Below are 25,428 nucleotides of genomic sequence, written 5' to 3' on the forward strand. Positions count from 1 at the left end.
CCAAGACGGTCGGCCAAACCATCATGTGCAATTAGAAAGTGCCCACCACTCCTCCCTCTGCTCTGTGGGCAGGCCAGCCCCACCCGCCCCTAAAAAAAAAGAAAAAAAGGGTGAAAAAAAAGAAAATGTAACTTACCTTTCCAGTGGCTGCCTCTCCTCCGTCCTTCTGTCCGAGACGCTGGAAACAAGAAGCACCCAGGTTCCCAGACTCCCTTAGTCAATCACTACGCCGCTGTCACCAGCATGACAGCAGCATTGTGACTGGCCCGAGCGCTGTATGTAGTTCGACGCTCTGACCGAGGCTAGGAGGCTGTGCATGTTCTCCACCCAGGCTGTGCAATACAGCCTGGTGGAGAACATGCTAAGTGTTCATGACGGTTTGGCCAGCCCAAGACGGTCGGCCAAACCATCATGTGCAATTAGAAAGTGCCCACCACTCCTCCCTCTGCTCTGTGGGCAGGCCAGCCCCACCCGCCCCTACAGAGCCACGAAGGTAAAATAAAATGATAATAACATAGTGTTATTATAATTTTATTTTTCCTGTGGGGTGATGCTCCTCCGCCTTAGCGGAGGAGCTGCTGCTGTTCACCTGAAAATTAACCCATGCTAATCTTCTCAAAAATCTGAAATAAAGGCAGAGAATTTATGGGAAACCTTTTTCCAATCCAATCCCAAATAAAGGTGTATGAATACCACACAATCATGGAAAGCATGGAGTATGGAAAACAGAACAAATCCCAAGTATAAACGTGCTATGGATGGAGACTACTCTCATCCAAAGATGCATAAACCGAGAAGAGGGTTCTAACAATAATAGCTCTGCATCTATAAGATACAGGAGCTTTTCCTCCAAATGCAAGCAATGCCAGTTTGTCAGGAGTATTAGATAATCATCAAAGTCACATTAATCAGAGGCCTTTGGAAAACGTCAATAAAACCAACCAACACCATAAAACACAAAGCGAGAGTGGCAGTAAGTGAGCTCTTACCAAGCTTGCTGTCAGTCTTGGGTCTGGACTGGATTGTGGTGACTGTGGTGACAATGGTACCATCAGGCATGATAGTGCGATCCATCTCAACCTTTTTGGTGGGGGTGATACTGCTACGCAGAGGTGCCGGAGAGTGTGAGCTCCAGGACTGTGGTGTTCCCTGGCAGATAAACTAAAGGTGTTTCGCAGAATAAATGGAAACAGAAATTAATGGAGGTAGAGTTCAGGGTAAATAATATTTTTTTGCAAGCAATTAGATATTCCAAGCCTTTTAAGTCTCTCACAACATACAGGTAGTTAGAGGTTTAGGATAAGACTCATGGCCAAATGATCAAAAGTAGTCATATGTCCTACATTTGAAAAAGGAGCAGGATTAAGGACACAGTGACAGATACAAGTCCAAAATCGAAAATACAGCCTCAAAGGTTTGCAGCTTCGATAAAAACATTCAAATGTGACGAGCAACAAAATTCAGATTGACGACAGCCTATGTTTTTGGGTAAGAGAGGAGCTCTTGGTCATCTTTGGTTGGGGAGGAGCAAAACAATTAAGCATGGCATTCCCCATGAAAAAACAACCCCAGTGTGTGTTACCTCCAGTGCAATTGTGGGTGCAGGCCCTGGAGACAGTCTTAGATTTGACGTCAGTGGGAACACCTGCTTGCCGCATAGCTGTCTGAAAGGCGAAGACAACAATACGGTGGTCTGGGCCAGCACCACGGCTACAGGGAGAGAGGAGAGAACGTGCATCAGTGTACTGCATGCACAAAAGGAGTATGGCAAATGGAAAACACAATTAGAATTGGCCCAGCAACATTTACGGTATATATATATATATATGTATATATATATATGTATATATATATTATATATATATATATATATATATATATATATATATATATATATACCCCCGTTTTCACACTGTCCCTGTTACACCCAGGACACAGTGGAAAACCACTTCCATCTTGAGACTGTTACCTCTCCTGCACACCAAACACTCACAGCAATACACCGTCTGCTCCCGAACTGCTTGCTCTCTTTATCGCCAGCAATTTCAGCGTCCCCGGTGAAAAGAGTAACTGCCTCGGGCAAAGCTGTATCTTGAACCTTGGCACACTTTGGACTCACAGGAAACACTTCATCTCCACTCCCTGCTCACTCTTTATCCCATAAACCGGTTAGCCCTAGTGTGAAACCTCAAACACAACAAACCACCTGTTCAACTTCCAATTCCTGTATATCCACTTAGTCACCTCACTACACCACCTTCTTTAAGCACCACACACTCCTGTTCTTACTTTTCCATGTCCTAACAACATCCCAACATCCCATCGACCTCTGTTGGCTGTTCTCCTCATTTATCTACCGATTTGTTTATTTACTGTTGGTATTTCGAACGTAAACCAAGCCATGTGGGCAACAGAGTACTTTACAGACATCCACATTTAAGAAATCAGTTTCTTACCTGTAACCCCAGTTCTCCAGCTCTGGAATCTTTCATATATTCACATGCATGAATCATTCCCCCGTCGTCGGGGTAGGAAATCCCAATAATCCTAAATAGAAGTAACTGTGTGAAAAAGATGCTTTGTGAAGTGCGCACTTTAAGCCACTCCAATCCGAGCTGTTTTAGACAGCAGGGTGGAAAGCCGGCACAGGCCTCCCATAGCCCGAGGGAGCGTTAAGCCAGACCACTCCAACCTATCCTGGTGCTTCTCTCATGCTGCTTAACATTATCAGCAGCATGACACCAGAGTCTGGAATGGTTAGAGGAGTGGGCTCTGAAACCCCGTGCACCTGAAAGTCTGAAGAACACAGAGGACTGGAGGAGGCGAGCCAGTGGGTAAGTCCATATTTAACTTTTAACCTTATGACCCACTGACAGGCACTGTGAGAAACTCAGTACAAAAGGGGGTGGTGATGGACGGAGCATCTGAATCAAACACTCACACCCAGTCAAAAGATCTGGGTTTAATCCATCACCGTTCTTTAGCCCACTCTGCCACCCCAGTTCAGACATGGCTATATGCAAATCAGTCTGACCCTGTGCCTCATGGGAACAGTCCAGCCCGAACTGCCAAGCCATGTCTTCCCTGGACCCGAAACAAGCTTCCGAGGACCGGTTTCTGGCATTCCAGCCGTCTTCAGCCCGGCTTGCTTGAATCCAGTGGCAAAGTGAGCAAGGGACTCACGTCTGAGCATACCCTGCCACACTTATGGCGGCCAAAAGCGGTACAAAAGGGGGTGGTGATGGACGGAGCATCTGAATCAATCAAACACTCACACCCAGTCAACAGATCTGGGTTTAATCCATCACGTTCTTTAACTGTGAGAAACTCACACTGCCGTCTGCCTCAAATCCAGAACTCTCAGTCATGGTCTGTTATAACGAGCCATGATTGAGAGCTTTGTTGTTGACCCTACAGGCATTCTCACGGTCTCACAGTGCCACACCACTTAAGCACGTCACCAGATGCCACTTGTCACAAGTGAATATATGAAATATTCCAGTGCTGGAGAACTGGAGTTACAGGCAAGTAACTAATTTCTTCCCCAACATTGTATCTTTCACATAATCACTTGTTTGAATCAGAACAGAGAGCAGTGCTTCACAATCATAATAATTATAAGAAAGCTGGAAGCAGGCTCACCTTTACTGAAACAGGTTACTGAGGACCTCCTGTCCCACTGCTACATCGGCTTTTGCGCCCACGTCAAGGCAGTAGTGCTTCATGATTGCATGCCTGCTCCTCCAGGTGGTACACTGCAGATGTCTCGCAAAGGCACACCAGTGTACAGTGCAGCAATTGTCACCATGTTCCTGGGGAATGCTCTCTCACTCTTCGCTGGAGCTGACACTTAGCCTTACTGCAGCAGAATGTATTGCAGGGTGACAGCCAACGTGCTATCGCGGTTTGGATAGGGGATGGGCACTTGCTGGCTGTCCAAAAGCCACAAGTCCCTGATCTGTAGATCGAATGTCCTTTCTCTTGTCAATGTGGAACATGAGACATCTACGTACATCTAGGGAAAGTAATGATCTTTCTGCTGACGAAGTGTGATTTGGGAAGAAAGAACGTAGAATGACTGGTTCATTCAAGTGTAAGTCAGTAGGAACCTCTGGCACACATTTAGGATTTGTGCTCAAAACAACAGTCTCTTGTGAACTGGAAAATAAGTTCTTTGATAGATAATGCTTGCATTTCCTCATCTCCCCGTGTTTATTTCAGTGCTAGAACAAGGGCTGTTTTCCATGAAACACATTTTAAGTGAGCCTTATGAATTAGTTCAAAGGGCGATCGCATTGAATGACTGAGGACAGTGTTAAGCTCCCAGGTAAGTGGAGGGCAACATACAGGTGGAAATGCCCTGAAGAGTCCTTCCATAAATTCTGTCGGGAAAAAAGGGTAGATTGTATCATTTCTATCATTTCTATTCTTCGAAATCTTGATATTGCAGCTAAATAGCCAAATCTAGCAAATATGGGAGTATTTGATGAGGGTGTACTTTTGCACCAGACACAGATACGCTTCCACTTGACATTGTAGGTGTTTGTGTTTGCCGGAGCTCTTGCTTGCGCTAGGATGTTTTTTACAGTCTTACAATAAATCCAAGTGGCTGAAATTTAAGTGGAGAGGTACCATGGAGTCGGGTTCAGCAACCTACTGGTGTGATGCAGTATCTCTCCCGGGTGTCTGAAGATTTTGAAGCGCAATTTCAGAGGGATTGCTTGGCAAGTTGATAGGAGCTGTACCAGTACTGGTGTGGCTATGCTGGAGCAATCAGGATCAGAGTGCAGTGATCCATTTTTGCGTTCCTCAAAATCCTGGTGATCAGGGGAAATGGAGTAAATATGGAAGCTAAGAAGTTGGCCTGGTATATGATGTCCACAATTCTAGTGGGCACCTTGCACCAGTCCAAACGACCCTTATTGATGGTAGGTTGTAAATTCAACCTTATAGAAAGCTATCCTAGTGGTAGCTGTGGAGAGCAGCCTTCAGGCTAAGACTTCGAGGCGAGTTAAGCAAGTTGTTTTACCAATTATAATCTCTTGAATGATCAAATGAAAGCACACCACACAAGGTTTATATCAAATATATATGTATTTAATCTAAACACAACCCCTCTGGTCTCTTTATGAGGTCGGAGGTAAAAGTACAATACAAGGAATTTAATTAGCATACAATAAGTTGCAAAGTATACGTTATGCCCTAGGGGCCTCACAAACCATATACTAAAATAGTGGTATAAGAACCACGTGAGATTTAGAAAGCAGGCCTAGGGCCTGTAGAGCCATTGGGGTTACCTAGAATCACTAACGGTTAGGATGCAGGAGGCCCACTGGGGACGCGTGCAGTGTCTAAACACAGCCGCGGATCACCATTGACTTTCTATGGAGAACGAACAAGTTACATTTTTAAAGATTAAGGGCACTTCTAGGCGAACTATGATGGATACAGGACCTTTTAGCCTTCAGAAAGGCCATCAAAACTCATCTCTTCCAATAATTCTTCCATTTCTCTGCGCCTCTAACTCTCTGCAATTAGTCTGCTCGCAGCGCCGGGACGCCCCTTGGCTGGGGCAGCCGCGCGCTATACAAATCACTATAACATTAACATTAACATCCCTTTTAGACTAGGACACTTCGAGAGTCAAGACCCACGGGAGCACCGGAGTACTCGTGTTACCTCACCCAGGGAAACCGGGTGCGTAGGTGTCTTTTGGTGTCGGGTTTCGTTGTCGATTCCTATGGAGAGCTGCGGAGAAATGCTGCAGGCGACCAGAGGAAAAGTATCCGGGTGGATCCAAAGGTGGATCGGAGATGTGAAGAACCTGAAAGCAGAGGGGACAGAGTCTGGGTCACTAGCCAGTGACCAGGATGACGAAGAGAAGATGCCAACCGATATCGGGTGATTTCAGGTGAAAGAGGTGAAGCTTGTCTCTTCAGCCAAGAGGACCAGGAGATGTCGACGACGTCCAGGAGTTGGATTCGAGCTGTCCCAGGAAGGATCTAGTTGACTGCCGTGTCGGAATCTGGATTGGACCCAACAAGCCTTGGCAACGGCAACCCACGCAAGATGTTGAGATTGGCTTTGGTGCAGACCAGTAAGGTCTGAGGGACTCCTCCTTTGGAGAGGAGTGGGAGCACGTCTTGAGCAACCAGGAAAGCTCAAGAAATCAAAGATGGCTCTTCGTGGGGGCTCGCTAGCCAACGGACTAGGAACAGCGAAGGGGCTTCGAGCTGCGGTGAAGAAAAGGGACTCACGGGTCCCTTGTGGAGTGCTGGCCTCTGTACTTCGGTGCAAAAGGAGCTCGGGCAGGGGCTTCAAATACCCCAAAGCACAACTTTGGGATACCTCGGGAAATAGGTGCAGTTGCAAAAATGCAGAATGTCCAGGAGTTCTGGTCCCACGTCTCTTGTGTCCGCTACAGGTCTCAGCTTTGCTAGGAGTGCAGATCAGCATCAGAGATGTCTGGAAGTCCGTGTCCTGTGTCACACATTCTTCGGGATCCAGCGGGAGCCTCGAAAATGCAGACCAGCAAAGTTGCTGTTGGTGCCTGTTTGGACAGGATGGTCACTACTTGACCACAAGGGAGATTTCTTCCGTCTGCCAGTCGAAATGGAATGTCGAAGGTCCAAGATGTACGTATCAGAGTTTCGTCCAGGGTAATCTAAAGTCCTAGGGCCTGGAGTTCTATACTTATAGTAAGTTTAGGGGTTGGACTAACTCTAAGGTCCCTCCTATGGTGGACCTGGGGAGGGGGTGGCTGCACCCCTTCCCCTTTGTCCAGTTTCGCGCCAGAGCTGGGGCTGAGCGCCCCACCAACCGGTTTGAACTGGGAAATGCATGGAGCACCTTGTGTGCTCCAGGCAGTGTCTGGAAAGCATTCACTGAATGCAACCCACCCTGCCCCAATACACTAAAGCCTGTCTGGGGAGGTGCTGGCACCTCACTGTACAGGAAACCTATTGTCCAGGCCTCCCCTGCCGGAGTTTCGTCCAGCAGCAGGAGGGCAGACTCGTGTCTTTGGCAGCAGCTTCCATTTTGTGACGCTGGGGCTCTGTTTAACTTTAACCGGGCTTACCAGTAACTACATGTCTTCTCCCTCTAGAAGGGTGGAATGCTACCCACGCGGCCAGAACTGGCGGGGGGTGGGGTAGTATTCCAAAGCGTTTGACACCTTACACACCATGTTTTGATAAAGCCAAACCAAACTTAGCATTAACCGCAAGGATTATAATACACTTAAGAGTATATGGTATGGCTATATCATAGAACAGCTATAAGGAGATAGTTCCGAAAGCTGCAGAGGGGCCCAGCTCATGCTAGGGCACCCTCTCACACAAAACCAAGCACTCTGCCTCCAGGATTGTCAAGGCCTGCCATAGGAGTGACTTATATAGGGCTGTACAGGAACTGAAAAGGGTTTTGACACTTTCGCAAAGAAGTTTCCTCCATTAAAGGCTGTTAACCTTTTGCTGAGTGGCGTCTCCTCATTAGGCTGTCTTTTGTGGTGGAGATAGATAGATAGATAGATAGATAGATAGATAGATAGATAGATAGATAGATAGATAGATAGATAGATAGATAGATAGATAGATAGATAGATAGATAGATAGATAGATAGATAGATAGATAGATAGATAGATAGATAGATAGATAGATAGATAGATAGATAGATAGATAGATAGATAGATAGATAGATAGATATAGGTATAGGTATATCTAAGTAAGGGGTAATTACACCACCTTACCCAGGCTGCAATTTCAAACCTGTGGTGTCAGTTTGGAAGGCTAACCAGGGGTGGCACAATACATGCTGCAGCCCCTGGTAGGCCTAGGGTGCACCTATGCCCTGGGTACCTGTGGTACCATATACAGGGTCGCACAAGGGTGACTCAGTAACCAATCTGGTATGTACCTAAAGTACATGGAGTCCATTTTATAGAGAAAGCAGATAGACTGGGTCCCTGAATAGTAGGGTCCCAGTCCACCTAAGTCAAAAACCAGCAAAACACCAGGCAAAAAGTGGGGGTAACCATATAGTCAGATTCCACCTTCCTACAGAACATCTGATCAAAAGAGCACTGCCCATGGTCTTTGGAAAAACCACAGTTGATGGACAGAATGCAGAACAATGTCATACATTCACCCCAGTACAGAGATCTGGGCCTAAATCCAAATTATTTTGCACTCCATACCACCCCAGTTCAGACATGGCCATATGCAAATCAGTCTGACTCTGTGCCTCATGGGAACAGTCCAGCCCGAACTGCCAAGCCATGCCTTCCCTGGACCGGAAACAAGCTTCCGAGGACCGGTTTCTGGCATTCCAGCCGTCTTCAGCCCGGCTTGCTTGAATCCAGTGGTGTGGAGAGCATGGGACTCACGTCTGAGCATACCCATCCCACTCGGGGTGACAAATCGTCCATCACCACCCCCTTTTGTACCGCATGGTCTTTGGGTGCCAAACTTTGCTTCTGAAAAACTAGCATTTGTTGCTCGGTGAGGAGAAGAGATCTATCTTGGGCTGACACCGTTGTCAGAATATGTAACTGAGTTGGTCCTAGTTTAATTTCCAGTAGTGGCAGTCTGATAATTGTCTAATGAGACCATCCACAGGATTGTCGTTGATATCTTGGGAGGTGTGGAGCAGCACCCAGAGTGGCTGACTCTGGAGCACGGGGACCACGGTGTGATCCCCGGCGGCATCATGCAACACTGGGGAATAGCCCACTTAATCTCCCTGATGTGCCGCAGCACCTTGAAACCCTTGAGGGGTGATATATTTGCACTTCACAATTACGAATTATTAGTATGTTCCATGATAAAGTCAACCTTTTGAGAAAGCGCCGAGATCTGTAATAGCTGAGACTCTTCCGAGAGAGGTCGAGTTCCCCCTTTCTTGGATATGTAGAACATCAATGTCAAATTGTCTGTTCTGATTAAGACAGGTCGACATGCTAGTCTGGGAAGGAACGCTTGTAAGCCTAGTCACATGAGCTGTTGAACTGTTTTTATTGATCGTCCAGTTCCTGTTGGATAGGTCTCATTGGAAGTCCGCAAAAGGGAATGAGGCCTAATATGGATTTGTATTATCTGACCGTGACTGATTTTGTAAGTAGGTTCTTTGCCATCGCTTGGAGCCTTATCACTCTTTCAGATGATGAGAAAGTTTTCCCAACTGTGTGTCGAATATTGCTTCCAGAAACAGAATTTTCATAACAGGCTCTAAAGATGATTTTTTTTTTGTTTAGTGTGAAGTTCAAGCTCTGAAGGATATTGATAAAGATGGATGTGGTGGCCCTTCCTTCTTCCTTTGATGGAGCCTGGACAAGCAAGTCATCCAAGTATGTGTATATTTGGTGACTCTACCGCCTGAGGAAGGCAGCACCTGGCGCTAGGAATTTGTTAATAAGCTGAGGTGCTGATTTGAGGCCAAAAGGGAGTGCCTTGAATTGATAATGTTGCCTTACTGCTAAAAGGTGGAGATATTTTATGTGTTTTCGGTGGATAGGTATATAAAAGCCTGTATGCAGAAGTTCCAGGTATATAAAATAATCTTCTCCCAGGACCATCAGGAGGAGACCTCGGGAGTCGGAATCATCTGAAAGGACTGTTTCTTCAGAATTGTGTTCTGTTGTTTGAGGTCAAGAATTGGTCTCCGTTGCCCTGACTTCTTTTTTCATCAAGAAGATTCCTGAAAAAAATATTTCGTTTCTTCGGAACCTGGGTTGGTTTAGTCCCAGGGTAGACTGAGAAAGTAAGGATTTTACGATCAGTGAAAGGTAAGGGCAGAGCTCTGCTTGGGCACTCCCTCACACACAACATGCTGTAGAAATCTGAGCAATAGTGGCCACTAGGGGGAGTAGGAGAGCTGGGACTTCCACCTCATAAGGTTCCAGTTGCTTCAAATGAGGTGGATGTGATTCTATACAAACAGTGTTGTTCAGGTCTATAGCCATTTTAACACTGTTGCTGCTATTTAAGATCACTGGGGATTCCCAGTCTGATGACAGGTGATGATTCAAGCAGATGAATATATGAAACTGCTATAACAAAATGTAGATCAGATGCAAATGCAACTGTAATGCAAGTACACAAAATAGTGGCATGAAAGGAGAGGGAATCGGCAACATTTAGTTTAGAAGATGTAGCCTGAATAAGTCAGTTGCAAGTCTTTTCTGGAGAACAGAAAGTTGAGGTTCAGACTAATGGTCTCTGGCCTCTGATACCACCATCTGGCTGCTAAGTAAGAAAAAGCCTCCTATAAATGTCTGTTTTTCTGCGAATTTCCAATAGAGTATGAGATTTGCACCCTCGCCACTCTTTCACCTCCCACGGTGTGAAGTTTGCCCTTCAGTTAGGATGGTGACCTGCAGCGGAGAGCCTTGTGAGTTATACAAATCACTTTAAGGTTAAATATTGCCTCTTATGGCGGCCAGTGGAGTTATTTTAGGATAGGGATGATGTGGCCTGACTTTTTCGTTTTTGGGCCCCGATGTCCTACAACCTTTGAGAGGTGCATTTGTGGCTTTGGCAAGGACAACTAGAAGGGCATTGTCTCATTGGTGGTATGCAAGTATCAAAGCCTGCACAGCTTTCCTGATGTCTGTAGGTGGGATGGGCGATTTAGGATTCATTGGCAGGTGAAGTTGGAAGGATGCTGTTTTTTTCAGTTCAGTCGTGTGTTCTGTCATTTTAAGGTTTTGGTCAATAATGTACCCTGAGATTTGGAAAAGGTCAGGAAATCCCAGGAGGGGACAGGATAGTCAGCCATTTTGGAATTTGGGATGTTCCATCCAATGCACACAACTTGTGGCCCTACTGATCAGGCCCACACCATTCTGCTTTCCCTATCCATTCGCCACAACACCACACATCTAGCTGTCCTTCCTGCCACCCACACACACACAGCTGCTGTCAGTACCCTCCATCCTAATCTTCTTCGATCTCCAATCCGTGCACATCCGCTTTTCATATCACCACAACACTGGTAGGTGTTCAGACATCTTGTACTCACAGTGCCCACTGACAGAATTTTCCAAGATTTTCAGGCGAAGCTCCTTGCTCCGTACACTCAACTCACTGCAAGAGGAAAGGTACATTACAGACATAACTTGATCACAGTCTGACCTCCAATTTTTTTCATGCAACCACTTCGTCCTCCACAGCTCCACATTTTGATTTAATCTCGGGTAGAGATTATCAGCCATCTATTGAGCCCCAGAAACAAGCTGTCTACTTACAACAATATCTCCTCACTCCATTCCGCCTCGTTCCTGCTGCCTTGAGAGCACACCCTCACTGGCCTGGTTCGTTTCTGCTGCATTGGACTGTCCAGCTCGGCCACGCAGCACAGCTCACCACTTCCTGAAACCAAGCAAAATGGGAGAAAGATCCACGTTTATTGCCTTCATTTGTACACAGGAGAGGTTTAGGGGTTGTTGGGTGAGCGAATTTACTATGCTAATTGCAGCATGAGAATATTTTGAGGAGAGAGCAATTTCACCCAAAACAGTAGAGGGGGCTTAATCACTATTCTAACTCCAATCCTGAAATATTTTGGGTAAAAGTAACAACTCTTTAAATATTATATAACATGGTTGAAATGTAATTTAATGCCTCAAGGCAATTCTGTCTGCTACAGTGAGTGTGCCGCTAAAGGCATAACAATAGGAATGCCGATTGGAAATACCCTGTAGATGCAGTTACAAAAAAGGCAATTGTCATATTAAACTCATAAATTCTTCCCGAGGGTGTGCCCGGAGTCTTCTCAGCAGATAGCCTTTCGCAAGTGTCAGACAGAGGACAGTGCCCCGACCCCTAACTTACTTGCCACTGGTAACACCTACCAATATATTTTGGTTTTCACAAAATCTCGGACAATCCAGGGCTATATCTAAAGAGGGAGATTTTCTTCTTATCATCAACTTTCCACTTAGCTGATGACAAGCATTGGCAAAGCCAATGGGTCTTGCCTATGCATGAACTATTGGCTTGCCAATATGTTTTAGCAATCTCGTACACAAGAGTGGGTGCTGTTCAGCATGGCTAAAAGTTAGTAGGGTAAATGAGAGTGGCATTGAGTGGAGTGTCGAAAGGTGGAGTAGAGTGGAGTGTTATGGAGTGGTGTACAAAATAGTTGAGTGGCGTGTCATGGAGTGTCATGGAGTAGCATACAGTTTTGTGCAGTGTCGCAGAGTGGAAGGGTGTAGAGCGGAGCATCGGGTCAGAGTCTAGTAGAGTATCGTAGAGTGGAGTGGCATAGAGTGTCATGGAGTGGTGTACAGCAGAGTGGAATGGTGTAGAGGGTGTTGCGTAGATGGTGTTGCTTAGAGTGGAGTAGTGTTGTGGAGTAGAGTGGTGTAGAGTAGAGTGGTGTAGAGTAGAGTGGAGTGGCATAGAGTGGAATAATGTGTCACACAATAGAGTGGATTAAAGTGGCAGGGAGTAGTATAGATGGAGTTGCGCAGTGCGTAGTACTGTCTTAGAATAGCATATAGTGGAATCCAGTGCTGTAGAGTGGCATAGAGAGATGTAGTGTCAGTAGAGCAGAATTTAATGGAGTATCGTGGAGTGTCGGGTCGTAAAGTGGAGTGAAAAAGAGTTTCCTGGAGTAAAGTACAGTGGAGCAGAGTAGACTGCTGTGATGTAGAGTACAGTGGGGCTGAGTGGAGAAGAGTGGTGCAGAGTGGTGCAGGGTAGAGTACAGAGATCTAGAGTGGCGTAGAGTGCAGTGGCATAGACTGCAGTGGCATAGACTGCAGTAGAGTAGAGCAGATTATTTTAGAGTATTGTGAAGTGTTGTAGAGTGGTGCATGGTAGAGTAGAGTGGTACAGGGTATAGTAGAGTGGTACAGGCAGGAGTGGTGCAGGGTAGAGTAGAGTGGTGCAGGGTAGAGTTGAGTGGTACAGGGTAGTGGCATAGAGCGCATTGACATAGACTGCTGCGTTGTAGAGTGGAGCATTGTGGAGTGCTGCAGAGTAGAGTGGCATAGAGTGTAGAGTGCAGTGATGCACAGTAGATTCGAGTGGCTTGGAGTGATTGGCATAGAGTACAGTAGAGTACAATAGAGTAAAGTGGAACAGTTTAGAGTGACAGAGTTCGGTGGCAGAAAGTGCAATGCTGCAGAGTATTGTCATAGAGTGCAGTGGTGTAAAGTGGCTTAAAGAGCATTGGTGTAGAGTGCAGTGGCATAGAGTTGTGCAAAGTAAAGTGACAGAGTGCAATGGTGTAAAGTAGCATAGAGTGCAGTGGCATAGAGTATAGTGGCGTACAGTGCAGTGGGTAGAGTAGATTGGCATTGAGTGCAGTGGCAAGTGGCATAGAATGTACTGGTTTTGAGTAAAGAGATGTAGAGGGAATTGGAAACCCCTTCCGTTGCCATGAAAGGGGCGAAAGGTAGACTGGCTGCTAGGAGTTGAAGAGAGGCCCAAGGATCTGGCCGTAGTCCTTAAACCTCACTAAAGGCGAGTTCCATCAAAGGGCATGTCCATCAGATTTGCTTGGACATCACCCAAGAAGCTAGTTGTCCTAAGCCAGGCGTGGAGTCTCAATGTCACTGTCGTGGAAATTGATCTGCTCAGCGAATTTGTCGTATCAAGACCACACCTTATGGTGAATTTTGCAGGATCTCTCCCATTCTTAACTGCCTGTGAGAGCACAGCCCGGGCCTCCTCCAGGACTTGTGGCAGCACTTGTGCAACCGTCTCCCAAAGCAAAGGGAGTGGGAGAAACGGCCCAATAAGCATGCTGTATTCACTGACCGCAATGCCAGGGTAGAGGAACAAACCAACTCCTTTCCAAATGACTTCAGCCTCTTGGATTCCCTATCGGGAGAAGCGGAAGGGAAAGCGCCCTGTGATGTAGAGGCCTGCACCACCAAACTTTCTGGGTGAGGTGTTGGCTCAGGGAACTTTGGTTTGCGGGAGCTGGGGGTGTTCGATTGTCCTATTCACAGGAAGCCCCTGTGCTAGGTGTGGATCACGTGCCTAGAAGGACAGCAGTAAGTGCTTCATTAAAGGGCAAAATGAGTTCTGAGGTGGAAGCCCCAGGCTGAAGGACTTCAGTCAGGAGATTAGTCCTGACCTCCACTGAGGGCAACTCCAGTCCAAGAGACTCAGCTGCCCTCTTAACCACCATGGCATAAGATGCCCCCTCCTCCGTCGACACAGTTGGCAGAGAGAGCATGCCAGTATCTGGAGAAGTATCCAATCCACTGGCTTCCCCAAGTTCCCCATACCAGTCCAACTGCTCTGTAGAGTCATCCTGGTGTTCCGGAGGGTCCTTAGATCCCTCCCATTCCTCTCCTGAGCTTAACACTTCCACAAAGTGTTCAGGCGACAACATAGAACCCGTGTGTTCAATCGACCTCAGAATCGGCTTTGAACGACATCGTTTCAACTCCGTGTCGTCGGGTATAAGGATGGGGTGGCACCGCCGATGGGCACCGGCAGCGCCACAGGCATGGACTGTCGGACGCCGGGGGAGGTCGCAGTGGCACGACCAGCATCAACCCAGATCGGATCTCTGGGGCCCCACTGGCTAGAGCTGACAGACGGCATCGACCCCACGGGGCCTGAAGCCTCACCATAGGGGTTAGCCCGCTCAAATACACGACACATGACCTCGTAGAACTCTTTGATCTGAGCGGGGGGGTCTCTCAGCCTCCTGGAAAAGTAGACCTTAGCTCTGGCTCCGTAGAACCGTGCCTAGAGCGTCAGTGCTCCTTACCTGCTTTGTCCATGGACGACAGTGGAGGTGAAGATGAAGTCCACCTGGACTTCTTCCTAGTCTTGTGCCACTTCTCAGAGTGTACCTACGACCTCGAGTGGGAAGAAAAGGACTTTGAGCTCCGAGAGTAGTTCCGCAACCTCCTCTTCCTCGATCAGGACCGGGACCTCCGGGGAGTCTGCCGGCTGTCGGGCCGCAAGGAGCTTCAAAACCCACTCCCATAAGGTCTAAGGAGCCATGGCCCAACGGTCCGAGCACGACTTCAGATCGCGGTCACGCTCAAGACACCATCGCACAAAATTGAAAAAATGTTGGACGTCAACAAAAAGTACAGAAAAAGCATGTCAAAAAGCAACATAGCGGTAGCTCTTCCTGGATCAGCGCTTAACAGGCACGGAGAGAAAAGAACTGACGTCTGCGCGACTGGGTGGCGCGTGTATAGGTACTGTGACGTAATAACCGACGCTAACTATGACATTACGCGGAGCTGAATGGAGCCACCCAACAGCGCGCGCCAGTTGTATTGCTCAGCAAAAGTTTACTGATCCAGCCTGATGCCTGGGAAATTCAAGAGCAAGGAATCTGCAGCTAGAAGTCTCTATAAGATGTATAGTACCTTCTCTACCTCTGTAAATAAGATAGGCTCCTCTCCTGGGTAAAGATCTCAGAGAGTACAACAGCCTTCCTGCTCTCCAGTTTGCTATGGGCATATTCTTACTTATATTTTTGAACAGCTGTAGTCACCATATCTCCAATGATAAGAGAAAGGTGGCATCTCAAAACTCTCTTGACCACAGATTCACATTCAGAAGCTGTCTAAGGCACTCTATGAAGACTGTGTTTAGGTAGATAACCACCCCTCATTAGAAGTACTGACAAAGCTTCCCTCCCCACTGGCCAACAGAGCAATATTTCCCACAACCGCCTTTTTCAACACCACATTTGGCAGAATGTTGTAATTGTGTAACCTTATAAAATAGTTATCTACTTGAAGTAAAATAGAATTTGTTTTAGTAACTCAAGGCAGCTCTGATGTTTGCAATATTGTGAGTGAGACCAAGCCCTCAAGTCCGGCACTCACCTCCTTTCTCTGTAAGGCTCATGTTCTGGACATGCAGCTGTCGAAGAAGCAGTCTAGTTCCTACAGAAGGCAGGCTTGTGGATGGAGAACCGCGGTGAATATGAGCACTGGAAGCCTATAAAGAAAAGAAATACGAAAAGTTATCCCGGCTAGATCAGAGGTATCAAAGTCATAATCTGTCTGTCAAAGGGTCACAAAAAACAATATTTCTGGGCGTCAGCGGCCAAATTACCTATACCCAACTGCTGCAAAATCGCACCTGCATACATCAACAGTGTATGCGACTACAGCCTAACAATCACACATATCTGCTGGATTTTTAAGTAACTGCTCAAAGCGAACTCTCCCCTCCACGTAAGTAGTGAGATAGCCACAGAACAAAATAACATTTTGATAATAGTAACAGCAATTTCTATCAAAACTACAAGACTGCAATACTTAGGGCCGAATATGATGTCGATGAGACCACCACCGACAGGGTGGCGGTCTCACTGACATCCAGCATAGCAGTCCAACCGCCGTATTATGATGCGGTCAGCCGGACCGCAGCCAGCGGAGGGACCAACCAACGCCTCTGACAGGCTCAAGGAGCCTTTCAGAGCATTGGTCAAACCGTAATTCTACAATGGGGGCGGTGTCTGCGGAGGCACCGCCATAGGGATTACGATGTCCCTCCTCCCTCTGCCTTTACATGGCGGTCGGACCTCTATTTCTTCTTTTGGAATAGCTTGTCCTAAAATGGGTGAGAGAGTAAAAGAAATGTCTGGAGACACTCACTTACCATACCACTGCCACAGGCTTTGAGGTTTACCATCATTGCTGGCTGCGTTCCAATGAGAATGTCTCTAATCAAGTCCTGGATGGTGGAGAGATCAGCCTTGCCATCGGTGCTCTGCATCAAGAAGACAAAATGTACAATCAGTGGGAAGGAAAGCATTGCATTGTATCTGAAGGTCGAGTGCACAAGCGGTCGCCGATTTGTGATATTTTAATGTTTTGCATTTTTGGGGTTTACAGTCAAACCGAAGGCATCTGGGCTTTCCTGTAATTCAGGCTCTATTTCTTTATAGAGGAAGAAGGGCTAGAAATTGCAAGTCTGCTGCCCAATTGGTAGCCTGCTGAAATGCATGCTAGTTTGCAGAAAGTGAGCCTAGTTTCCTTCTCAATTCCTATCCATCTGCCTTACTGAAAAAGCAGTTGCCTGGGTTTAATATGCTAATGCATACACAAATGTGCAAAGTGTATGTGCTATTTCTCTCTCCATCCTAACTTTTTCTGGGCCTTCTGGGTCTACATTTTAGCATTCCATCTCTTATGGTTTAGCATGGGGTAGGAGCATTAAGGTAAGGAAACAAAGTAATGAAGAAGGCGTTTAACCAATCCACTCTGGGAAGTTTCTATGTGGTATGTAATTATTAGAATAAGATACACTAAAGATCCCTTATTGACAGTAGGGAAAATACACTGTTGGAGGAGAGTACTGTCTGATAAGGAGTTTAGGAGTGATTTTTGGTAGTGTTTGCCTTCTTTTCTTTGGAGGTTGGAATCTCCCAAGATAATCTGGTCACTACAGGAGGTGAGTTGATCAGTTGATCAAGAAACACTGATTATAGCACTGATCAATCTAAGATCAATGCTAGAAGATGCACTTATCTCAATATAAAGAGAATATAAGTTAAGTCTAGTATATGTGGGAAGTATCATGGTCTAAGGATTCAGGGCTCTCAAGTGAGTGGAATGTTAATTGTGTGTCAATATAGGTAATGTCAACTGCCTACTTGTAAACATTTGTAAGTTAATGCCTAGCATTAAGCAGTGTGAGCATAATACAGCATGCTTACTTTTTTTTTTATAAGCAAACGCGCTGGCTGGACAATTATTCATTATGTATCAGCAGACTGGAGTACTACCTCACACCACCTCCCCCAAGTAGACAGCACTTTGCTCTACCTCGCTACCCTGAGAGAGTAAAGTGCTACAAAGGGGTACTTGGTTCCCAATAGATGGAAGGTAGCAGACTTATTAATTGAGAAGGTCGCACATATTTCCAATTTAATAAATCACTTACTTATACTCGTAGGAATTTCGTGCAGGTCTGTGGGTAGAGGTGGGGCTGAATACAGCGCTTGCCTGGAGACACCCCATCTATGGAAAGCTGAAGGGTGTGTGTAGGGGAGGGGAGTGAGTAGTTGCCACAATTAGGTTTGCCGCAGTCCCCAGTGCCCAACACCCTGCTGTGTACCACCAAAGGAAAGGTCACTTGCAGCGGAAGTTAGCCTCAGATTTCTTGAGGGGGTTGGATATAGGCTCAACTTTGAAAAGGATACAGGATTTTAAAAAAAACAGAGAACCTCACTGAAAAAGCCAAACGTTACATTGACGTTATAGTTGGGTATGTCATTAAGAGCTTAGCTAACAAAAAAAACAGACCGAAATTCAGAGAGAATAATAAGGGTTAAAGTGATGTTATACTATGGTGTTGAAATGAAATTAGAACAAACATTTAAAAACGTGAAAACACTAAAGTTCAACAGTTAAGGTTTATTGAACTAACTATAGCTTGGAACCCAGTCATACACTGCTTAGGACCTTACATATTACATCACTCATGGCATGCTAAATGACATCACTGATGACATCTCAAATGACATCATTCATGATACTGCCATTCACAGTACTCTGTAAGACCTTAACTTTCTTTTTTTAAATGATCTATTTGTAGAGGGCTTATAGACATATCCAGCATTGAGTTACTATGTGTACACACATGTAAATGTAAATGTAAATGTAAATGTGGGTGTACTTGTAAAGCGCACTGTGACTCCAAGGAGTATCCTGGCGCTGAAGACCGCTGGGGAACCAGTCCTGGTTTTCCCTGTGAGATGGTCCCTTTCTGGGTATCTCCAAGGTGAAAAAAGGCATCCCCTGGCGTCTGTGGGGGGCCGCTGTCGAGATGAGGCAAGCTTAATGCCCAGAGTTGCCGAGTGTGTTCCCTGGTTAGAGTAGGCACCGAGGCGAGAATTATCGAGTCTGTTTGACCCTGGTCCACGACCCTGCCGCATCAGGAATTGAACCCTGGTCCCGGGGTGTTCTCTGCTTACGGGTCTGCCGCCTCTAACCAGTGAGCCACACCACTCCATGGGTGCACATAATGGAAATAGCGTTAAGTTGTACATGATGAAAGTTATACAGTGCACCATTTACAAACCAGCAAGGTTTGGAGTGTAAGGAGCACTCCATGAAGACCAAGGTAAAGGTCAAGAGCACCTGGTGTGAGTTACAGAGTCATGTTGTAAAGTAGATTGTGGCATAAAGAAGAAGCCTGGTGCACAATATCTGTGACAAAAAGCCAAAACTTCTGTTGACAATAGATTATCCAGCAGTGAATGTCTGGGCACGTGACCTTATAAATAATTATAATGCAGTGCTATAGACAAATTGTATCAAACAAGAATATTTATAGCTTGTGGATGTTTATTTCCAGAACCTCGCTGAAGAATCTGAGGCACTGCAGAATTCTGAAGAATGCAGTGGATACCCACTTAGAGGTGGTTTAAGTGACACTGGGGTTCTAAGCATGACTTTAAGGATGCGTCATTGTGCTCATGAATGTGGGTAGTGTATTTTACCAGATTACGGAGGGTAGTCCATAGGGCCTGGCAGGAGGTGTCTTACCAGTGTCAAACGCATACCTCTCAACCTCTTGAAATAAAATTGTGTGTCATGTGAAGTCTTTAAGAGGGTGATCCAATAAGGGACTACAGTATGAACACTTTTTTGGAGGGGGGGTCGATGTTTAACACCTTGGCTGCTAGGCGTTTTCCCCCCCTGTGCTGGAAAATCCTCTTTTGCTATATTCATGACGAGCTCAGCTCGTCATCAGCACAGCTCAACTGTGCATCATGACGAGCTGAGCTCGTCATCAGCATCGAAAGGGTTAAAAAGGTGGCGATCCTATTAAAGTCTATAACAGTATTTTGTTAGTTAGGTGAATGAATATCAGTAAAAAGCGGGTAACATCCACCAAATGTAAGTGGCTTGAAAAACATGTTATGCGTCGAGCAAGTGGTCAAAGATAATGTCCATTATCACGTGATTGGTGATTGAAAATTGGGCACAGGTGTAACTTGTTGAATTACTTCAAGTCCACAACCCTATAGGACGCCTTCACAGTGATTGGATGATGTCATCCCTGACATCCTCAATATTATTTGAGATGACATTACGGGAAACGTCCTTTAGGACGAAGCCGGAATCACGCTGTGCCTTCACAGCGCCAGCAACACAACAAAAGTGTCTTTAGCACACATTTGTTCTGCAAGCAAGTCGTTACAACAGCTTGCTTTTGGGAGGGGTACAATGGTGGAGTGGTGTTGGAATTAAAGTCCAACACCTTCCCTACTGTTGTGCAGACTGGATTTGGAATAGTAAATTAAACTATTCCAATATCCAGCGCCCTCCTAAGGCAAGTCGGTAAAATGACTTGCGTGAAGTACAAATGCATGCTAAAGACGCATTGGTTCAAATGACGGAGCTCCTAAGGCCTGTGTAAAAAACGCATGCGGAATTCGGTCATACATTTGACACTACATCTCATATTACCATTAACACTATGTACTATTATTTATTAGTTTCAGTAGACATTGCTAATTATGTTGTGAGTTTACGTGTTGTTAATTAAAGTAATAAGCACTGTATTTGGAGTCTGAGTTTTAGTTTGCATATTAGTTGTGTGGATAATCGTCCTAATTCTAACTTGTGAATTTCAGTGTTTTTTCCGTTTCAATTTGTAACCATAACTACACTTTAACTGTGGTGTTTTAACATATGAAAAGGTTTTATGCCAAAACTAAACATAATTTTACTTTAGCCCTTAGTTTTTCTAGTAAATTTCAGGTTTTTTTTATACAAAACTATATCCAACTTCTATGAAAGTATACCCTACCCGGCTCCTCATGGTTTCAAACTAGTAAGGAATATTCACTGAAAAAAACAAAAGTTAGAGTGACGTTATAGTTAGGTGAAAATGTCAGTTAAAATGTAGCATTTTAAACAAAACAAAAAAAAGACTGAAATTCACAAGTTCTAGTTAACTGAGGAACCTATAACTAGTGTCCCCACCATGCACAGTGTTGTCATCATTGTGTCATTTTAGATGCCATCAGTGATGTTATCAATTATGTCATAGAATACTTTGCGAGTGCTGTAATATGTGAGGTCATAAGCAGTGTATGGGGAGGTCCATGCACCGCTTATGATCTCACATATTACATCAGGTATAGTTTTTCAGTTAACCTTAGCTGGTGAATTTCCCTGTTTTTTAGTCTAAAATGTTACATTTTAATTGTCACTTTCATCTAATTATAATGTCACTTTAACCTTTGGGTTTTTTATGTGAGTTTCTAAAGGTTTTTTTTAATGTTAAGTAAGATATTGTTACCATACTGAACTATAACGTCACTTTAATTTTTGTTTTTTTCCAGTGAATTTCTATGTTTTAACATAAGGTAAGATTTTACCATCAAACGTAACTATGCCAACCTCCCGCCCCCAATTTCTGTGAATGGCCTTTGGGTTTGACATTGGGCCGTGAATGAGGTCACGCCCTGCGAAGACCCCCTGCTGTGCACAGCTGTTGTCTGTGCCCAATTCCTCACAGACAGTCAAACCTTCACCATGCATGGTCCATAAAAAAATTATTTTCTCGACACTGGGGGGCTCCTGCCAGAGTCTCTTGGGAGCCACTGCACCTGTCTGTGCTCCTGTGCGACTCTCCTAAGCACAGGGGCAGCACTGGCTCCCGAGAGACTCCAGCTGGATAACAGCATTTGATTATTTTTTTCTTATTCAAACTTTTTTTTTTTAACAGTTTTTATTGTTTTATAAAACAAGAGTATAGTTCACACCTAATCATGGACAGTCAAGTAATATCACATAAGTGTTGTGAGCCACCCAATGGACAGGTTCATTCCTCCCCTATTTTTCTTCTTCAAACTTGACCCATTGGGTTCCTCATGAACTCCCTCTACAAGAACTAGGAGGTTAGGTTATCCCTACCCTGGCCACTATACTTTTTCAGGACACAGGGACTGAGTCTGGGAGTCCTGTAATGGGCAGACGCAACATTGGTTTGTTTGGCGGCCAGCCAGCAAGTGTTCGTGCGGCACTCGTGGGAGCCTTTTGCGAGCAAGATGGCCAATGGGAAACAAGGCCCTTGTGGCCAATCAGATTGCTCCATTATTCTAAGTTACATGGCCATAAAAATCGTGTAAGACTCTCACATACCCAACCAACCAGATGTCTGAGGTAATTGAAATTTTTATGGTCAAATGTGTCCCCTAACGTGTACCCCAACGGCTCCATGTACAAGTTTTTAAGTACATGTAATTTCCCTCCACAACCGAATCTGAAGACGCAAATACATTTGCGTCCAACGTTAACATGTCCTCTATCAGATCCACCATGAATGGATCGATAATTCAGTTCCTAAGTATGCTGTGCCACCGTCTTTACATGGTACACTTTCACGTTTTTTCCTGGCTCTGCCGAGCTAGGCCCTGATTCCTGCCTTCGAGCCACTTCTGCCTCTGCCTCTGAAAGCTGCAGCATGGAGATGCATCCCTGACCTCTGCCTTACTTCCTGCCAAGCGAAGCGGTGCCTGGCTCGGCCTGGCCTGCCTGCCAAAGCCATATTTTGCCTTCAAGTTATCAGCGTAGCCAGCTCAGCCTCCTCGAAAACACATTCCTGTCTAGTGATTTAGGTAAACATATCCCCAGAGCAAAGAGCAAGTCTTCCTGTCTCCGTGCAAGTAATTTACAGTTCCCGTTACCATAGTAGGCCCATGGCCCCGCACGTAGACACGCAGACACCTATGCACGCACTAGCATTCAGTGTAGTATAGCCTCTGCCCGAGAGACCTTTTACTCCAGATTAAACATCCTCCAAATACTAGATATCAGATATGTTATAGGAACAGGTCGATCTGACATGCCAGACTTCTGTCTCCTTTACTAGTGTTAAAGTTCTCCCCAGTTACACGTCTATGTCACGTCATGCTAGTTGCGCGCGCATCCGCACTTCCTGCTGACTTTGCAGAATTCTCTATGCATCCACCCACTTATGACACTTTTCTGTGACGTTTCTAGTACACGCCTCTGTGCACACCCTTGTACACGCCTTTTTCTGCTACGCACATGTATTCTTATCATATACATTTCACTTGCCACGCCTACTGTATTCACTGCCATTGTGTCATTTTACTATATATGTCATGTACTGTTAATAAATCGTTGACATCTTTTCTGCCATCATTGCATACCCGACCCCTTGTATTGATGGAATTGATTTCCATGACTCGAGTCATCATTCTTGATTAAAGCCCTTATGACTCAGACACCACGGACTCTGCCTCTCATTTGAATGAGCTATTCTTTACTTGTCTGAAATTATATGGCAAACTCGTATACGGTAAAATATTTACCACATGTCTATAAATGTTAAACATTAATCTTGCCAAAGCTATTGAATAGACTTAAGCCAGCTAAAAAAATGCACAGTTTCTGCATGAAGATCTAGCTCTCAGCCAAATTTTGTGCAATTTTGTTCAGCTGTTTTGTCTGTAGCGTGGTTTAAAATTCCCTATGGAAATTGCATGGGTAAATTGAGTTTTGGGACCCCACCTTTTTATTGGCACCTGCTTTGATGGATCACCTCAAAACTTTCAAGGAAGTAGCTGTGGTGGATGAAACGTTGTTTGTGGAAAGTTTTGAGAAGATTCGTCAAACGATGACAAAGTTATTAGCAAATAACGTTGCTGTCATTCAAATCACTTGGTTCCAGATATCTAAAAATCTGGAACCTTAATAAAGTGTTTTTTCTTTATCGCTGTGCAAATGTTCCCACCGAAAATTGCATGGGGAAAACACTTTTGGGACAACCCCTTTTTCTCAACCCCTGCATGACTGATCATCCTGAAACTTTTCAGAAAGGAGCTGGGGTGGAGGAGACTTTCTTTTGAAAAGTTTTGTGAAGATTTGTCAAACGGCATCAAAGTATTAGCGAACCAAAAAATCCATTAAATATGGAAATGTGGTCCTAACTATAACTACCCAGTGGCAACTGCCACTGGTTAATAAACATATATATACAGGGTATATTGGGTAAACCCTTTCTTTTAATGTTTGCCAGTGATCTCAAAGCTTGTACTTCACAGAAATTTCACACGGCGAACTAAATAAATACAGATGTTTTATACAGCATTTATTCTTTCTTCAGTGCTTGTAAAAAAATATCTTTCGCAATCACAGTGTTACTCACAGATCATTAACCGGATGAGGATGAATGTACAAATAAAAACATGCATAATTTATTGTGGGGGAGATTATGATTCTGTGTGATATGCCTCATTCCTTCTTACCAAACTCAAAATAGGGGATAGTTTCTGTTCTCAATAGATACCCCTCTCTGGGTTAGCAGTATTTAGAAATTGAAGTAAATACGACCATTATTCGCACTTATTCATTATTAGGGCCTATTGTATAAATTGAGATTTAGGTGCAAAATAACCATTGGTGCAGCATTACCAGGTGTGTGCAAACACTTTAATGAGGACAAATGCACCATTATTATAGTGCATGAATGCTTCACCTCCCTGTCCTTGTATTCCAATGGGAGGCACTCCTTAAGCATGCTTACTAATACACACAATAGCCAATAGCCGAAGGTGAGATTACAATACTAATGTGCCCTGATCAAAATTACGAGTTATACTTTGCTCAAGCAATAGCTGAAAGTGGCTGAGCCAAAGGCACCGACTGATGAAGGGGGCTAAAACAAAGCCCCTGTCCGTGTATGTTTTTGTGTGAAATCCAGGACTGCTAAAGGGGTCTGTTGTCAGCTCTAAAGACACAATGTATGGAGACTTTGACAATCATCTAAGCCCACTGACGGGCCAAAAACAAATAGTTTTTTGGGAGTGAGCCTCGGCTTTCTAACAACAGATCAAATTTCTACAATTGCCCAGGAGCCCAAGACCAAAGGATATGTTTTTCATCAAACTGTAACAAGGAGAGGGGGGAGAGCGGGAGCGGAAAGTGAGCGAGAGCGAACAGAAGAGCCAGTAGAGAAAGTAACAGATTTGGGAGAGACGGTGAAAGGGTTGAGAGAGGCAAAAGAGAAGAAGCAAGACTGAAAGAAATAAGGAGGAGAGTTTGAGAAAAATTAAGAGAGAAACAGAGTATGAGAGAGGGTAGAAGACAGAAGGGAGAGCGACAAAGAGGGGAGGAAAGAGAATAAGAGAAATAAAAAATAGAGTAAAAAGAAATAGAGAAGAGGGAGATAGAGAGAAAGAGTGTGTCTCTTCTGTTATATGTGTGCTATAACATTTCCATCTAGCATTTTTTCACAGTTTCTGCTAAACTTGCCCCCAAAAAATTTTGTCTTTACAATTGCAATACTTTTCCCCTCACCACTCCCAAGTGATTCTTCTTTTCCCTCTCTTTAGAAGTGTTCAATTAGAATGGCTCTCCACAAAACCACCCACTGCTTTTCCATTCTTCTTTTGACTGAGCCCCAGGATTTTAGCTGATCCTGTCTTTCCACTAGTACTACACCAGA

The 25,428-nt window shown here is 45.0% G+C and overlaps 1 protein-coding gene across 1 annotated transcript in view; it reads right to left on the minus strand.

Annotated features, from left to right (window-relative positions):
* C2CD2L (C2CD2 like) overlaps window positions 1-25,428 on the minus strand; it is a 151,914-nt gene that overhangs the window by 69,397 nt on the left and 57,089 nt on the right. The window contains exons 5-10 of the mRNA XM_086951291.1: window positions 16,594-16,704; window positions 15,813-15,927; window positions 11,244-11,367; window positions 11,018-11,082; window positions 1,583-1,710; window positions 990-1,161 (exon numbers count right to left, since the gene is read on the minus strand). Coding sequence (XP_086807417.1) covers window positions 990-1,161; window positions 1,583-1,710; window positions 11,018-11,082; window positions 11,244-11,367; window positions 15,813-15,927; window positions 16,594-16,704 — 715 coding nt within the window. The remainder of the gene's footprint in view (window positions 1-989; window positions 1,162-1,582; window positions 1,711-11,017; window positions 11,083-11,243; window positions 11,368-15,812; window positions 15,928-16,593; window positions 16,705-25,428) is intronic.

This window comes from Lissotriton vulgaris, unplaced genomic scaffold (assembly GCF_964263255.1).
Source record: "Lissotriton vulgaris unplaced genomic scaffold, aLisVul1.2 SCAFFOLD_1083, whole genome shotgun sequence".
Taxonomy (NCBI): domain Eukaryota; kingdom Metazoa; phylum Chordata; class Amphibia; order Caudata; family Salamandridae; genus Lissotriton; species Lissotriton vulgaris.